The 18,360-nt window shown below is 47.3% G+C and overlaps 1 protein-coding gene across 6 annotated transcripts in view; it reads left to right on the forward strand.

Moving 5' to 3' along the window:
* The window catches only part of LOC146808458 (transient receptor potential cation channel subfamily M member 2-like), a 729,321-nt gene that overhangs the window by 72,555 nt on the left and 638,406 nt on the right, over positions 1-18,360 (forward strand). For all 6 annotated transcript variants that reach the window (XM_085623568.1, XM_085623566.1, XM_085623567.1 and 3 more), the window contains exon 2: positions 13,245-13,464. In XM_085623568.1, the coding sequence (XP_085479694.1) occupies positions 13,300-13,464 (165 nt within the window). In that variant the 5' untranslated portion in view covers positions 13,245-13,299. The remainder of the gene's footprint in view (positions 1-13,244; positions 13,465-18,360) is intronic.

Below are 18,360 nucleotides of genomic sequence, written 5' to 3' on the forward strand. Positions count from 1 at the left end.
AGATACCATTGGCAGGACACCTGGGGCAAGACAAGACCTTCGCCCGTCTTGTCCCACACTTTTATTGGCCTCAGATGAAAGTGTCGTCCGATACCTACTGCCGGACATGTGTGTCTTGCCAAGCCAGTGGGAAAACAGGGGTGAAGCTGAAAGCTCCCCTGGAACCACTTCCTGTCGTTAGCACCCCCTTTGAAAGGGTGGGCATCGACATTGTGGGTCCGTTAGATCCGCCAACATCAGCTGGTCACAGGTTTATCCTGGTCCTGGTGGATCATGCCACACGGTACCCAGAGGCAATACCTCTGAGGACCATAACAGCACCTGTTGTGGCTAGGGCCCTGATGGGAATCTTTACCCGAGTGGGTTTTCCCAAGGAAGTTGTGTCCGACAGGGGGACCAACTTCATGTCAGCGTATATGCGGGCGATGTGGAAGGAGTGTGGAGTGACCTACCGGTTCACAACTCCTTACCACCCCCAGACCAATGGTCTGGTGGAGAGGTTTAACAAAACCTTGAAAGGCATGATCAGAAGTCTGCCTGAAAGCCTGCGGAGGAAATGGGACGTCCTCCTACCCTGTTTACTTTTTTCTTACAGGGAAGTGCCACAGAAGGGAGTGGGCTTCAGCCCCTTCGAGCTTCTGTATGGGCACCCTGTACGTGGACCTCTTAACCTGGTGAGAGACGGATGGGAAAGAACTCCCAGAAAGCTCCCCCAGGATGTGGTGAGCTACATGCTGGCCTTCCGGAGCCAAATGGCTAAGTTGTGGAAGCAAGCTTCTGACAACTTGGAAGCCAGCCAAGCAGTGATGAAGGCGTGGTATGACCACAATGCTCACCCGGTGGAGTTGGAGCCTGGCCAGAAGGTGTGGGTGATCGAACCAGGAGAGCTTAGTGCCCTCCAGGATCGCTGGTCAGGACCCTTTGAGGTGTTGGAGAAGAAGGGTAAGGCTACCTACTTGGTGGACCTGAAGACCCCTCGTCAGCCCCTGCGGGTGCTGCATGCCAACCGCCTCAAACCCCACCACGAGAGGCCCGAAGTCATCTTGATGATGGTGACTGACGGAGGAGAGGACGTGGAAAGCGAGCCTCTCCCTGATTTGTTTGCGTCTCAAGAGAAGGATGGGTCGGTGGAGGGAGTGAATCTCTCCCCATCTCTAACTCCTGAACAGCAGGAGGACTGTCGCCAGGTCCTGGGGCAGTACTCTTCGTTGTTCTCCCTTGTCCCGGGTAGGACTCACCTGTGCGTCCATGACGTGGACACAGGAGACAGCCCACCTGTGAAGTCCAAGATCTACCGGATGTCAGACAAGGTGAAGGCCAGCATTCATAGTGAAGTCACTAAGATGCTGGAGCTAGGAGTGATCGAACCTTCTAGCAGCCCCTGGTCCAGTCCGGTGGTGTTAGTACCAAAAGCTGCACCACCGGGTGCCCAACCAGAACTGAGGTTCTGTGTGGACTATCGGGGACTGAATTCAGTGACAAAAACTGATGCTCATCCGATCCCTAGGGCGGATGAATTGATTGACCGGCTGGGAGCTGCCCAATATCTAAGTACCTTTGACCTTACTTCAGGGTACTGGCAGATCTCTTTGACTGATGGAGCAAGGGAAAGGTCAGCCTTCTCCACGCCCAATGGCCACTACCAGTTCTGTGTGATGCCCTTTGGGCTCAAGAACGCACCTGCCACGTTTCAGCGCCTGGTAAACCAGATCCTCACCGGAATGGAGAGTTTCTCTGCTGCTTATCTGGATGACATAGCCGTCTTCAGTAACAGCTGGGAGGATCACTTGCGTCACCTGCAAGCTGTTCTCCAGGCCCTGAGACAAGCTGGATTGACGATCAAGGCCAGCAAGTGCCAGATCGGGCAGGGGTCGGTAGTGTACCTTGGACACTTGGTGGGTAGGGGAGCGGTGCAACCCCTCCAGGCGAAGATCGAGGCCATCATGGCCTGGGAACCCCCCAAGACACAGACTGAGGTCCGAGCATTTTTGGGCCTCACGGGATATTACCGCCGCTTCGTGAAGGGGTACGGTACCATCGTAGCCCCCCTCACGGAGCTCACGTCCAAGAAACAACCTCGACGGGTAGTCTGGACGGAGGCCTGTCAGCAGGCCTTTGTGAGATTAAAGAAAGCCATGTGCGAGGCCCCGGTCTTAAGGGCCCCAGACTTTTCCAAGAAGTTCATTGTCCAGACAGAGGCATCAGAACATGGCATTGGGGCAGTGTTATCGCAACTCAACGAAGAGGGTCTGGATCAACCCGTGGTCTTCCTATCCCGGAGACTACTTCCCAGGGAACAGAAGTGGAGTGCAATAGAGCGTGAAGCCTTTGCAGTGGTATGGGCTCTGAAGAAGTTGCGGCCATACCTGTTTGGCTCGCACTTCCTAGTTCAGACCGACCACAGACCCCTTCGTTGGCTGATGCAAATGAAGGGGGAGAATCCCAAGTTGTTGAGGTGGTCTATTTCCCTACAGGGGATGGACTTTCAGGTGGAACATCGGCCTGGAGTAGACCACGCCAATGCAGACGGTCTCTCAAGGTATTTCCGCCTTAGTGATGAGAACTCCCAAGGGGTTGGGTAGCTCTCCCCACTTTCAGCTGGGGGGAACGCGTGTTAGACCTGTCAGCCCTTTGGGTGGTCCCTCCTCATCATTATTTATTTTGTCCCACTTTTGCCTCAAACCCTGTTTGAATTTTTCCTTTTTGGGAACCACCAGACTTTTAAGTGTTGCTGCAGATTCAGGGAGCCATTTTATCTACCCCTGAAACTTCTGTCTGAGGGCCTGGAGCACAAAATGGTGGCCACCTGTGACATCACCAGCATCCACTGGAACCTACCAGCACCTTCCAGAACATTCCAGAACTCTGTGACAGTTGGAGGCGGTTTAGAATGTTGGGAGGTTAAGACAGAGTGTTGGCAGTTGGAGCTGGCAGTTGGCACCTGACTGGTGAAGAGAGAGCAGCACAACAGTGAAGGAGGAAGGAGTGAAGCAGCAGGGGTGGAAACTTGTGCCTGGAGTGGGGTCCATAAACCCACCCTTGATACTAGTCCCTACTGACGGATCCCAGCCTGTAGCCCTGTGTGGGAAGAAGCCAGAAAAACTCATCCTAAGGACCTGGACAGCAGGAACAGGCCTTAGAAGCAGAAAGCAGCAAGATCCTGACCTGGAAACTGGTTTCCCTGGAGTCCGGCGTCGAGTAGCCTAAGACCTGGAGCCCGAGGTGGAGAAGCGGCGCTGACTGAAGAAGCAGACGTCGTACCCGGAGCCGCCTGAGGTCGTGAGAGGGCGCCGACGGAGGTCGTGAGGAATACCAAAGGTCGAGGAGGAAGTTAACCGAGGTCGAGTGAGCGGCGTCATCGGAGGAGTGAAGTCCGCCCTCCGGAGTCGTCGGAGACCGAGGTGAAGTGTACCGGAGGTCGGGAGTGAGGATCGCACTCCGGAGTCGCCCGGAACCTGAGAGGAGGAGCACCGGAGGTCGGGGGTGAGGATCGCACCCCGGAGTCGCCGGAAGTCGACATCGAGGCCAGGCCGGCCGACGTCATCGAAGCCGAGAGCGCCATCGGACCGGAGCCGCCCGAAGTCGACATCGAGTAGAGACTGCCCGACGCCGTCGAATCGGAGGTCGAGATCGAACCGAGGCCGCCGACATCGGACCGGAACCGCCTACCGGCGTCGTCTAGAACTGACATTGTGCCGAGGCCGCCGAGACCGAACCGGAACCGCCTCACGGCATCGACACGACTCCAGCGGCGTCGGAACATCAGAAAAAGGGCAGTAAGTGGAGTAGAGGGCGCCTAAGGCCCTGTGGAGACCTGAGAGACTGCTCTAAGGGGCTAGGGAGGTGCTGGAACCAACCTGACTGTGCCAGGGGTGAATTGGGACTAACCTAGAGAGGTTGTGTGGAGAGAGAAAGCCAGGGCACTGGTATTCCCCCCTTGATCTACCTCAGTTTAGGCCTCAGCCTTGTCCCAGCCAGGGAGTAGAACCCCTCAAGCCTTCCACAACCCTACAAGCTGTGCCTGGGCCAAATCAGCCCTTAGGAATTGAAAAGTGATCTGATTACATGAGTGTTGCTGTATACTCTTAATTATTTATTGGGGGGCCCTGTATTTATTGTGGTTAACCTATTTATTGCTTCACTATATTTATTGGTCCACAGGACTTGTTGGTGTACAATATTTATTGGTGACAGTATTTATTGCCTCAGAATATTTAATTGCCTGTATTACCTGCACTGTTATTTATGTCCTTTATATTTATGATCACCCCTATTTATTGAATCTCCAGACAGTATTTATTTGACCTGCACTATTTAAAATTTGTATATTGTGATTGACTTATTTATTTTCCCAATCAGCAACTAAGAGAAAAAGATAAAGAAAGATATTTTCATAATTTTTACGGTGTAGAGTCGTTTTTGGAACGGATGCACGCATGGTTATTGTATGGGTATATTGTATGCTTAGCACGGTGCCTGTTTCCTGACCACTCGAGCCAAGCTACCACAGTGTGTTCGGGGAGTCCACCGCCACCCTGCGGAGTGGGAGTGGGCTGTTTCCAACATCGGTCCACAAGAGCGAACGGTTCTTGACCAAAATTTCCATCAGCGCCATCTTGGATAGGTGTATAACAGATCGTCACTAACAAATAACGCTACGCAAAGCGCCATCTTGGAAAGGTATGTTTCATACCATAGTGCCAAATTTCCAAATTACCACAGTGACCTAATCTGTACAACATAACCTGAATAAATAATAGGCCAACTATATTTCACAAGTCGGAGCTCGCACATAAGACCCGCATAGTGACCACACCTTCATGCGTCGGTCCACAAGAGCGAACGATTCTTGGCCCAAGATTTCCGTCAGCGCCATCTTAGATAGGTGTATAACAAATCGTCAAAACTAGGAATCTTTGATTAACGTACAATAGGTCATATAGAGGGATTTTTTCTCTAGCCCAAATAAAGACACTAAAGTTCCATTGATAAAACAAATACGACGTAGATAACCTAACACCCAACCACTTCATTTCCGCTCAACTAAACAATACATAAAAAAAATGCGCCCACATCTATGTACAGCAATTCATACTTTCCCCACAAAAAAAAAAAATTAAAGAGAGAACAAACTTTCTAAAAATACAAGCAACAATACTAATAACTATTCGAAAGAGCTGTCAGATCCACCAATTACACAACATTGTCGAAAGCGTGAATTTTACTATCCGACTTAGAAAAAACCAACAGAAAAAGAATTTTTTTTACAAAAGACTCATTGGGACTGTTCACACCAGAGTGTATGACAAAGTTACAAAACAGTAAGGACGCTCATTATTACTGTCTAACCCATATGTCATAAACGGGCAACCGCCCGTTATCATTAAGACCATGTTTCACGCTATTGAAAGTAAAAATCCAAAAGGTCTCTCTCCTTTTTCGTAAAATTTCCATGGGGATCCCTAATTGGCCTTTTACTTTCTCAAGAATACACCCTTTAATGTATTTTTCAGTATGGTGTCTAGTACAAAAATGTTGGACAAGAGGGGCAGAGGCCTTACAAGTACGTATAGCAGATTTATGCTCGCTAAAACGTACCCTAAATTCACGTGCCGTCTCCCCTATATTGGCTAGATTGCAAGGGCACATGAGGATATAGACAACGTTTTGACTTCTGCAGTTTGTAAGATCTTTCAATTTAGCATTGTATCCCTGATATACAAATGAATCCGTGACTAAGGCAGAGTCACAGGCATGGCAGGAACCACAAATATGGTTTCCCATTACAACTGGTAAACCCGTTATGGTAGTTTGACGCAAAGTATTGGTGGTGCTCGATCTAGTGTGCACCAACATATCCCGAAGATTACGATTTCTGCGATAGGCTACCAGAGGTTGTTCTAACTGGGTTTCTTCAGTATTGGTATTCAAGATTTTCCAATTTTTCTGGATAATGTTTTTAATCTTAAAATTCAACGGGGAATGGTTAATTACACATACCACTTGTTCCTTGGGAGCACGTTGTGCTCCCTCCAACAGGGCATCACGATTGTAGTACTTTGCCCTCTTGTATGCATGACGTACTAATCTCTTCGGGTATCCTCTTGCCAAGAGTCTCATTCTAAGGGCATCACCATGAATATGGAAATCCGACATATTTGTGCAATTTCTTCTCACCCGTAGGAACTCCCCGAATGGGATAGAGTCCTTTTGGATGTTCGGGTGATAACTCTGGTACTGCAAGATTGTATTTTTTGCAGTAGGCTTCCTAAATAGACTGACTTCCAGGATATTATTGGATCCCAAAATCAGAATATCTAAAAATTCCACAGAGTGGGCACTGCTCTTCACTGTAAATTTCGAATTATCATCACTTGCATTCAACCATAAAATGTATTCACTAAGTGAATCGTTGTCACCCTTCCAAATAAAGAAAATATCATCAATGAATTCTTCACATTGTCAAAGAAAGGAGCCGCCTCATTGAAAACATGTTTGATTTCCCATTCCCCCATATAGGTATTGGCAACACTTGGAGCAACAGAAGCTCCCATACTGGTACCCTTGACCTGTTGGTATAAGGAACCATTAAATTCTAAAAAGTTATTCAAAAGGACAATCTCCAGACAATTCAGAATGAAATCGTCTGGTCTATCCCCGGGGAACCTCCGAAGCAATGTATGTTTGTGTACAAAGCCTCAATGTCAAGCGTTACCAGAATTTCAGTCATGGGATTGAATGGTCTACCCTCAAGTTTGCCGATGATATCTCCGGTGTCACGAATATAGGAAACATATGTCTGAGTGAGATGACATAAAAACGAATCCACATATTTAGAAAGTGGTTCAGTGCTAGAGCCTATAGTTGATATAATCGGCCGCATAGGTGGATTATGAACATCTTTATGAGTTTTTGGGAGACCATAGAGCGCGGCAGTTTTAGGACAAGTTTTGTTCAAAAATATGTATTCCTGTTGACAAATATCACCAGCCTCCAATGCTCTAGTTGTTAATTCTTGGATTGTTTTTTTCAAATTAGAAAGCTCTCTAGGATGCGATCTTTTATAATGTTGGGGGACAGCTAACATGTTAAGGATTTTATCGTTATAATCATTCTTATCCATAACAACTATCCCACCACCTTTGTCGCATGGTTTCACAATAAGATTTTTATTGGATTTGATCGTCTGCAAGGCATTATTTTCAATAGGGGACAAGTTGTTCCTTACCCATGGTAGATGTTTGGTTACTTTAGTAATCTCCTTTATGACATTCTGTTCAAAGATCTGTACTTCTGGGCCAACAATCTCCAAAGTCGGAGTGAATTGGGATGGAGGTTTACACTTCGACTGGTTCTCCTCATTAATTTCTGATGGTCGGTCCAGAAAATATTTTTTCAATCTAACCTTCCTGAAGAAGGTGTACAAATCCTCATGTAGTTTGAACAGGTTTGGCCGTGTGGTAGGGACAAAAGACAGGCCTCGACTTAAAACGGAGCATTCCTCTGTATCTAAATTAACAGATGACAGATTAAAAATGGGTAATAGATCATCTTTTTTTGGACAATCCAACATACTGACTACTGGCGCCAATATTGTTGGTTCCGGATTTTCAAGTATGGCTGCTGATGTTGAGGGGCCATTGGTTGTGGGTCCCCCATGTCTGATGCCCATCTCCTGTTTCTTCCTCGATATTGGCCCCGTGATAAAAAAGGTGTCTGACCACGTGTTGGACTTGGCCCTTTTTCCCTGAATTTTTTCGTTTTTCCAGTGTTAAGGTGCAGGTGTTCCCTTTTCCCAAGATGGCTGCCACAGACCCTGCTACTGCAGAGTGGTCTTTCATAGTAGCACCCTAGCTGCCAGGAGCTGGCTGGAACCCCACAACAATGTTGCGACACCAGCCCGCCTTTTTTGTCCCATAGGTAGAATGGGGAAGCTCCTGGAATGTGCTGGAACCTTCTAGAAGGGAGGTGTGGTTTTTACTTTTGCCGCCTCGGCTAGAGGTCACCTGACCTAGGGCTACTTAAGTGAGGGAGGGAACTTTTTGTAGTTAGTTGGCCAGTGGGGTAAAGCAGAGCTGGAGAATCCACGCAGGAGTGTAGGCGGTAGGGCCTAGCCAGGGACTTATGCCTCTGAGAGTGACAGGATTTAGGTGCTGCCTCTTAAGTGAGTGAGGGACCCTGTGAAACCCACTGATCTTGCCCAGCAGTAGGAGGACCCAGGACACCTCTGCCCAGCCTGACTAGGAAGGACCTAGTCGCCAACTCACTCCCTACCCCCCTGTAAAAGAACCCCTAAGGGCGCCAGATACATCTGCGCCATCAAGACTTCCTAGAGAAACTGATTGCAGGAACTGAATGCTGAGACTGCGTGTCCAGACTGAACATTGAAACTACATGACAAGCTGATTGTGGAATCGCTGAGGATCAACCAGGTCTTAGCGCTGAGACCCCTGCGCCCCCTGACCTGGCCTGGAATCCCCGGCAGCGTGCTCCGTTAAGCGCGGAGCTCCACTGCTTAATTTGAGCCCCTCCCGTGGTGTGGAGGCTGAAACGCGCTCACCGCTGCGGCCCGGAGTTCGGAGGAGTGCCCCCTATCGTCGTGAGGTCTGGGAAGAGGCCCAGGGCCCCGTCGCTGCCGTCGCAGCTGTGATGAAGGCGTGTGAGGCTGTGACCGGCCCCTCCGTCGCAACAGGATCACCTGCGGACTTCAGAGCCGGTGTGGACGCCTCCCGACGTTGAGCAAGGTAAGCCCAGAGGCTTGGGACTGACCCCGGTGCGCCCCCTACAGGCTGTGAGCCACACCGCACCCTGAGCCCGGGTTCCCTCTCCGTGGGAGTCCCCTGGTCACCACGACTGAGAGACCCCGCCGAGGGAGCTGACCCCTTGTTCCCCCATTGACTGACAAGGAGCGTGGTGCCCTACGAACTGCACCGGAGCACGAGAGACTCGCTCCGTAAGACTCACAGCGCTCTGTTTGAAATGCTCCGTTCCGAAGTATTCCTTGCCAATGATTACGAGTAGCGCTCTGTTTGAAATGCTCCGTTCCGAAGTATTCCTTGCCAATTATTATGAGTATTGCTCTGTTTGAAATGCTCCGTTCTGAAGTATTCCTTGCCAATGATTACGAGTAGCGCTCTGTTTGAAATGCTCCGTTCTGAAGTATTCCTTGCCAATGATTACGAGTAGCGCTCTGTTTGAAATGCTCCGTTCTGAAGTATTCCTTGCCAATGATTACGAGTAGCGCTCTGTTTGAAATGCTCCGTTCCGAAGTATTCCTTGCCAATGATTATGAGTAGCGCTCTGTTTGAAATGCTCCGTTCTGAAGTATTCCTTGCCAATGATTACGAGTAGCGCTCTGTTTGAAATGCTCCGTTCTGAAGCATTCCTTGCCAATGATTATGAGTAGCGCTCTGTTTGAAATGCTCCGTTCTGAAGTATTCCTTACTAATGATTACGAGTAGCGCTCTGTTTGAAATGCTCCGTTCTGAAGTATTCCTTGCCAATGGTTATGAGTATTGCTCTGTTTGAAATGCTCCGTTCTGAAGTATTCCTTGCCAATGATTACGAGTAGCACTCGGTTTGAAATGCTCCGTTCCGAAGTATTCCTTGCCAATGGTTATGAGTATTGCTCTGTTTGAAATGCTCCGTTTTGAAGTATTCCTTGCCAATGGTTATGAGTATTGCTCTGTTTGAAATGCTCCGTTCCGAAGTATTCCTTGTCAATGATTATGAGTATTGCTCGGTTTGAAATACTCCGTTTTGAAGTATTCCTTGCCAATGGTTATGAGTATTTCGCTGTTTGAAATGCTCCGTTCTGAAGTATTCCTTGCCAATGATTACGAGTAGCGCTCTGTTTGAAATGCTCCGTTCCGAAGTATTCCTTGCCAATGATTACGAGTAGCGCTCTGTTTGAAATGCTCCGTTCTGAAGTATTCCTTGCCAATGATTACGAGTAGCGCTCTGTTTGAAATGCTCCGTTCCGAAGTATTCCTTGCCAATGATTACGAGTAGCGCTCTGTTTGAAATGCTCCGTTCTGAAGTATTCCTTGCCAATGATTATGAGTATTGCTCGGTTTGAAATACTCCGTTTTGAAGTATTCCTTGCCAATGGTTATGAGTATTTCGCTGTTTGAAATGCTCCGTTCTGAAGTATTCCTTGCCAATGATTACGAGTAGCGCTCTGTTTGAAATGCTCCGTTCGGAAGTATTCCTTGCCAATGATTATGAGTAGCGCTCTGTTTGAAATGCTCCGTTCTGAAGTATTCCTTGCCAATGATTACGAGTAGCGCTCTGTTTGAAATGCTCCGTTCTGAAGTATTCCTTAGCGCTCTGTTTGAAATGCTCCGTTCTGAAGTATTCCTTAGCGCTCTGTTTGAAATGCTCCGTTCTGAAGTATTCCTTGCCAATGATTACGAGTAGCGCTCTGTTTGAAATGCTCCGTTCTGAAGTATTCCTTGCCAATGGTTTTGAGTATTGCTCTGTTTGAAATGCTCCGTTCTGAAGTATTCCTTGCCAATGATTACGAGTAGCGCTCTGTTTGAAATGCTCCGTTCCGAAGTATTCCTTGCCAATGGCTTTGAGTATTGCTCTGTTTGAAATGCTCCGTTCTGAAGTATTCCTTGCCAATGGTTATGAGTATTGCTCTGCTTGAAATGCTCCGTTCTGAAGTATTCCTTGCCAATGATTATGAGTAGCGCTCTGTTTGAAATGCTCCGTTCTGAAGTATTCCTTGCCAATGATTACGAGTAGCGCTCTGTTTGAAATGCTCCGTTCCGAAGTATTCCTTGCCAATGATTACGAGTAGCGCTTTGTTTGAAATGCTCCGTTCCGAAGTATTCCTTGCCAATGGTTATGAGTATTGCTCTGTTTGAAATGCTCCGTTCTGAAGTATTCCTTGCCAATGATTACGAGTAGCGCTCTGTTTGAAATGCTCCGTTCCGAAGTATTCCTTGCCAATGATTACGAGTAGCGCTTTGTTTGAAATGCTCCGTTCCGAAGTATTCCTTGCCAATGATTACGAGTAGTGCTTTGTTTGAAATGCTCCGTTCCGAAGTATTCCTTGCCAATGGTTATGAGTATTGCTCTGTTTGAAATGCTCGGTTCTGAAGTATTCCTTGCCAATGATTACGAGTAGCGCTCTGTTTGAAATGCCCCGTTCCGAAGTATTCCTTGCCAATGATTACGAGTTGCGCTCTGTTTGAAATGCTCCGTTCTGAAGTATTCCTTGCCAATGATTATGAGTAGCGCTCTGTTTGAAATGCTCCGTTCTGAAGTATTCCTTGCCAATGATTACGAGTATTGCTCTGTTTGAAATGCTCCGTTCTGAAGTATTCCTTGCCAATGATTACGAGTAGCGCTCTGTTTGAAATGCTCCGTTCTGAAGTATTCCTTGCCAATGATTACGAGTATTGCTCTGTTTGAAATGCTCCGTTTTGAAGTATTCCTTGCCAATGGTTATGAGTAGCGCTCTGTTTGAAATGCTCCGTTCCGAAGTATTCCTTGCCAATGATTACGAGTAGCGCTCTGTTTGAAATGCTCCGTTCCGAAGTATTCCTTGCCAATGATTACGAGTAGCGCTTTGTTTGAAATGCTCCGTTCCGAAGTATTCCTTGCCAATGGTTATGAGTATTGCTCTGTTTGAAATGCTCCGTTCTGAAGTATTCCTTGCCAATGATTACGAGTAGCGCTCTGTTTGAAATGCTCCGTTCTGAAGTATTCCTTGCCAATGATTACGAGTATTGCTCTGTTTGAAATGCTCCGTTTTGAAGCATTCCTTGCCAATGATTACGAGTAGCGCTCTGTTTGAAATGCTCCGTTCCGAAGTATTCCTTGCCAATGATTACGAGTAGCGCTTTGTTTGAAATGCTCCGTTCCGAAGTATTCCTTGCCAATGGTTATGAGTATTGCTCTGTTTGAAATGCTCCGTTTTGAAGTATTAATTGCCAATGGTTATGAGTATTGCTCTGTTTGAAATGCTCCGTTCTGAAGTATTCCTTGCCAATGATTACGAGTAGCGCTCTGTTTGAAATGCTCCGTTCTGAAGTATTCCTTGCCAATGGTTATGAGTATTGCTCTGTTTGAAATGCTCCGTTCTGAAGTATTCCTTGCCAATGATTATGAGTATTGCTCTGTTTGAAATGCTCCCTTCTGAAGAATGCATGGCTATTGATTACGAGCAGCGCTCTGGTCTAGATGCCCCGTTCTGAAGTATTCATTGCCAGTTGATCACGAGTAGCACTCTGTGGAAAAAGGCTCTGTTCTGAGGTTCTCACCGTTTAGGGCGTAAAGCGCGGGAATCGCCACTGAGGCGCTACAGGTAACCGAAGTAGCGGTGGGCCCACGAGGTCTGCCCTGGGTCCCTGCACGCCCCAGGAGTGGCGCTACGGTCCCCAAACGCTACCCTGAGAAGTAAGATACACGAGGGTGGCCTAGAGCCTTCAAGAAACATACTGGTGAATATGGTGCGGGCGAATCCACTGCTAGTCTAAGTGAAACTTGCATTGATATCTCATGAATTGCATTTATATCTCATGAATTGCATTGATATCTCATGAATTGCATTTATATCTCATGAATTGCATTGATATCTCATGAATTGCATTTATATCTCATGAATTGCATTTATATCTCATGAATTGCATTTATAGCTAATGAACTGCATTTATCTTGAACTATTTGGATAAACTTGAATTATTTGCATAAACCTTTACAGTGTGGCGTCCCTTATTGTGTGTGTTCCCCGTTCCATGAGAGGTGCGTGTTGTATGGTTGCTTTACACACAGGCCTTTGGGTGCCCAGCCGCTCGTGTCACGTTACCGCCATAGGGACCGGTGACCCCGGTTTCCTACACCACGATATGATTGTGCTCCCATATGCCTACCCCTACGGGGGCGGAAATCATACTGGGCCTCATCTGAGTCTTGTCTGGCCTCATTATCAGAGTCTGATGAGAACGTCTCAGAAAAATTCTGGGTTTTTCTTTGATAATTTTTGTTCCTGCCTGGATAATCTTGATTGTAATTGGGGTCCTGGTTGTAAGTAGGGCGGAGATATGAAGGCGGGCAGCCAGTTGGAGACTTGGCTAATCTATGGCTCCAGTAAGGTTATGCATAAGAGACTTTTGAAAAGTGAAGGGAAGTAAACTCTTTCCCCCGATGTTGTCTCTGTATTGAAGAATGGGTATCTGTCTTTGGCCTGTAACTAGTCAGCCCGTGCTGATAATCTCTTTATCCCATTTGTGCAGCATGAGAGGCCTGTGACGGAGCTGAAGCAGAGGAACACAGCAGCAGCAGGAGGCCATGGGCTCAATGGACCAAAACAAGGTGCACCCAGATGAAGCAGATGGGCACGTGCACCTGAGGGAAATCTCACCCCTGCACTTGCCACTGGTGAAAAGCAGGCCAGTCACTGCACTGAAAAGGAAAGTGCCGCTAAATCTGTACCTCTCGGCAGATGACCCAAAGGCAAGTGAGGGGCGGTGACCTGGGAGGAGGTGCAGCCAGGCCGCATATATAAGAAGCCACTTATGTCTATAAAATGTTCCTACCAGAGCTATCCCACCACTAAGCTCTAGCATCTCACAATTCTGCCAGAATATGATGACTTCCACTCAATGTCCATCCTCTACTTTCACCTCTCATGCTCTTACTCTGTCTCAACTTGTTTGCTTTTGGCCTCATCTTCCTTTGCATTGAATCTCAGGATCCACTTTCATCGCTGCTTGCGGTTGTCACTGTCACTGTCATTACTGCATCCACATTCTCCACTTGTTTCCTCCACTACATTATCTCTTTCCTCTAGGCCAGTATCCTGAACACTGCTCAAGCCTCCTGTGAAATCACCTACTGTCGCAGCATACTCAGGGCTCCACCGTGTCACTCTTCCCTCTCCATGAGAAAGGCCCCCATGGGATGGACTGTATTCCTCCGCCCAACACAAACCCACACAAAACTGCTTCTACCTCCACTCTACAGCAAAAGCCCAGCTGGCCAAATCTGATGCCTGTACAAATTCCTCACTCTTGCCCTAAATGGCACCTAAAGCCTGCCCAACCATTTCACCCAATGCATCTCTCTTTACACCATAAGCACTCTCTCCAAGCACATCTGTGCCACCTCAAAACCCTCTGTGCAGCCTCTCAATTCATTTGGTGGCTCTCTATGACCCCCCCCATGGTGAATTGATCTATCGAAACAGAAGCCCTTGACACACACAACGGAGCATGAATTGGCAGGTTTGTCAACAGATATAAAAGACAGACCAGAGCACCCACCCAATGATGGTACCTCGCTTTGCTACACGCATTCAAAGGGCCATCAAGCAGGGCGTCCTCTGCCAGGAAGCCCCATGCTAAGGAGTGTGATACGTCTGTAACGGTTAAACTTTGTGACAACCTATTGCTGTGAATTCTGTAAATCAACAGTATCCATCAAGTGCTCTGTTACTCACCTCCCCACGTGCCTCTGTCCCCACCTTTGGGTTTACATACTCATTCTTGGTACCATCTTGCATGCCGCACGCTAAGCCCATATTCAACCTTTCATTGTTAGATGTTAGAGCAATCTAAAAACACAAATATATCTTCATTGTTCCAGAACTGTGCCTGATTCTTAAAATGTTCACCTAGAACTTTACATTGTTTCTCCAGAAGAATGACATCATTGTGAAACAAGGGTCTTGTATTAGAACAAACCATAGATGCTTAAGAATATAGCACCACCTCCTGTTACGGAGAGTCATAGACGATAGCATTCACCCCCACACTCTAGATCTCCAAGGACCCAAGAACCTATCATGTATTGTGAGAGACTTGGATATCACTCAGAGCTCCCTTCTTCCTGCTGCTAATCATGAATATGAGTAGTGCAAGTATTTGGCACCCTCACTACCTCATGTGTGGGAGGGCACCTGATTCTAACATAGAAGTTGTTGCAGTGTTCACTCTACAGAGGGTTGGACAGACTGGTGGCCCTGTGATTGGGACCCAGATGCCGACTGTTTTACCATCCCATTGGTTGACAGTGAGCCAACCAGATTGGCCAGAGAAATTTAAAAGAGGAGGATGTAATAATCCTACAGCATTGCACCGACATTGCGGAGGACAGTTGAAAGGGCCCAGCCTCACATACTGACTGTGTGTGGTCGCTGCTCTCCTGCACTCCTAGTGCCAGACTCTGAAGTCAAGCTGAGAAAACAAATCTCCCAATTTCCTCCTCCCTGAGCTCAAGACACAGATCTAAAGCAGGTAGCTCTCTACGTCCTGAACTCTGTGAATGCTTAGAAACTACAGTAAGCAAGACAGAGCTGTAGAGGACGAACTGGGTTAGCAGTGGGCAGGCAATAGGATGTAGGGTGCAGGAGGAGGCAAGCAGCACTAAGGGTGATACATTCGCAGGCGTCAAAGCTACATACTACTAGATTAATCACACTCAACCAAGATACCTCTTCCACTAATTGGATGATGCTTGGAAGGCTCTGGAAAGTAGAGGAAGAGGTGAGGACAAAAGCTGAGCAACTATCAGAGCCGAGGGTGCAATTACTTTCTTGCCTTGTTGTCTGATACATCCGCCGGTTTTGTAGTTCATCTGTGACCACACCTCACACACAAACATGCCAAGAGGGATTGGAGTGACAGTAAAAACCATAACTCTCACATGTGTGTATGCATGGACACTGCTGGGCTGCACTTCTCATGCCAGACTCGTCAGGAGGGAAGCAGAACTCAAGTCTGCAAACCTCCTCCCTGTGTGCCACTTCTGGCAAGTCCCAAGTGCCCAAGTCCCAGCTTCCATCGATGGTCAAATTTAATAATGTGTATTCAGTGGACATCAAGGACAGGCACAGTCATGTACATTTCAGTCACATATCCTTCATGAGTTTCCAAGGTATTATTTGTCACTCTGAAAGCAATGGAAACTCCATCCTGGTCATACAAAGTGGTAGGAACAACATCCCTTCCTAGAAAGTCAGGTCCATGAGAAAAAGGCAACTCAACACCTGGTGGATTATCATTGGGAGAAACTATTTCTTCATTCTGTGGAGTGCAACTGTAATCTTCCCTAGATCCTTGTCCAACTATTTTATTTTGCAACAGGACGTTTTCTTCTGTAGTGTAATGAGTTAATCAGTAACAGAAGGTAATCTCCCGTGCCACTTGGATTCTCTTCTCATAAGCCAACACTTACTATCCCTGGTCACCACTTTGCGCGTATTAACTTTCACCACTTTCATGGCAGGTGAGAATATTGAAATAGACTTAGATATCAAACCAGAGATGTGAATTGCCACCCATTTCCCTTGTTTGACATCCCAGAACTTGGCTCTGTTCTCCACATCACATGTCATTTTAGATATCTGCTTTCGCGTAGAAACCCTGCTCTCAATGGCTTTTCTGTCAATGCTTTACCTTTTCTTAAAGTTATAGATTCATTTCTTGAGCCACCATTGGTAGACCTATGAAGCTGGCACTCTGCCCTTGAGAAGAAGAAAAGGACTTTACCCCATGACTGAATGATGAGCTTTTGGGGTTGTTTCTTGAATGTCAGGGCTGTCAATAGAGTGATTATAGTGCCATAGTCGGCTAAAAAGTTCTTGTGGTAGTCAGCCCGTTCTTCACTTGGGCCTGAGTAGAAGGAACCTTCCACTCCAACACAGTCTGTACCTTGGCATGCAACGGTTAGATCTTCATGTTGCCCACCTGATGACCACAGTATACTATAGAGGACTGTCACACCTGCCACTTGGTTCCACCCCCTTTATACTGCCAATGCTGCTTCTAGGTGCCTCAGGTGGTCCTCCCATGAATTACTAGAGACAGCATGGTAGGCCATGCAGAACTCTTTCCTTCATGCAGAGCTCTTTCATTCATGAGAGCACATGGTTCACCAGGCACTGGAAACAGACAGAGGTATTTTTCAGCCCACACGGCATTACCCTAAACTGGTCTCAGATAAGGAGCTGCAACCTTCAGCTTAGCCAATAACCACTGGTCAAATCAGAGGTACTCAGGTAGAGGGCAACACCAGTGCAGTCCACAAGCCCATCAGCTCTGGGGATTAGACATGCATCTGTCTTAGCCACTTCCTTGAGGTCCTGGTAAACCACACAAAAGTACTAGTATGCGTATCCTTGTGTGTGCACCAACACTACTGGACTGGCTTAAGGACTATGCAATGTTCAATCACCCCCTATGTCCAACATATTAAAAGAATCTACCTTGATGCACTCCTGGACTTTGTCAGACATCCAGTAAGTATTGTTTTTCTCAGGTAAGCTATTGTCTATGTCTATGTGGTGGACAAAGACAGGAGCCAGCCACTGAGTGAGTGTAAAGAGATTGAAAATCACCCCCCAACACCTCTATGCACTCTTTCTGAAGCTTTGACATGAGCTCAGGGGCTAGTGGCACCCCAAACGCAGAACCATTCAGTAGGTCAGGAAGAGGATCATGGTCTCCCTCAACCTCCTCTGCCATAGAAATTATGTTCCCTGTATAGTATAGTTCCTCTGGAGGTATGGTTTAAGCCGGTTCACTTGGACCATCCTCCTAGGCTCTCTGGTGGCACCTGTGTCCACTAAGTAGTTGAGACCTCCAATTCTTCGGCAATACCTTATTTAGACCAAATCTCTTGTCCTCCAAAGCTCCTGGACAAATGGTCTTCGGCACCAGAACCTCCTGCCTTTCCACGTGCCCAGTCAGCAATGCTCATACCACTTTTTTTATCAGCTGTTGACCTGACTTATGTATTGCACCATCCACCTCTTGAAGTCAATAACATAGTCCACCATGCACTTTAGAGGTGACTCAGAAGTCCCTCCCAACCCTTCTCTGACTAAGCTGAGTGGGCCATCAGAGGGTGCCCAAAAGGAAGTTTAAAGGGAGTGAACCCTACTCGCTTCTCAGGAGAATATCTCACTTCTGCCTGAGGTTCTTCGATACATGGTCCACTGTGGTTTTAAAGGACATATTACATCTTTCCACCCATTGGTTTGTGGGTGGTAGGCTGTGCAGAATTGGCAGGTCACACCAGTTTCCCCCCACATTTGTTTCTCATATATAAGGAGATAACATTTGTCCCCAGGTCAGAAATGACAGTCTTAGGAAACCCATTCTGATTCAAGATCCCAGGAGTGTTCTAGCTCCACCCTGGTACTTGTGCTTCTCAGATGTACTGCCTTTGGATACCTGTCCCATATTTTTGCAAGGTTTGCATCGCCCTTGCACTATGCAAGGAGACCCAGGCCAATGCAAAACCTAGAATGATATATACCAAGCCACGCATGGCCACCTTGCGTAGCCCTGTGCGGCTTCGCAAATCTGGCAAGGCAGTGTAACCTGCTGGCCTACATGACTCAGTCCT

This window comes from Triturus cristatus, chromosome 8 (genome assembly GCF_964204655.1).
Source record: "Triturus cristatus chromosome 8, aTriCri1.1, whole genome shotgun sequence".
In the NCBI taxonomy this organism is placed as follows: domain Eukaryota; kingdom Metazoa; phylum Chordata; class Amphibia; order Caudata; family Salamandridae; genus Triturus; species Triturus cristatus.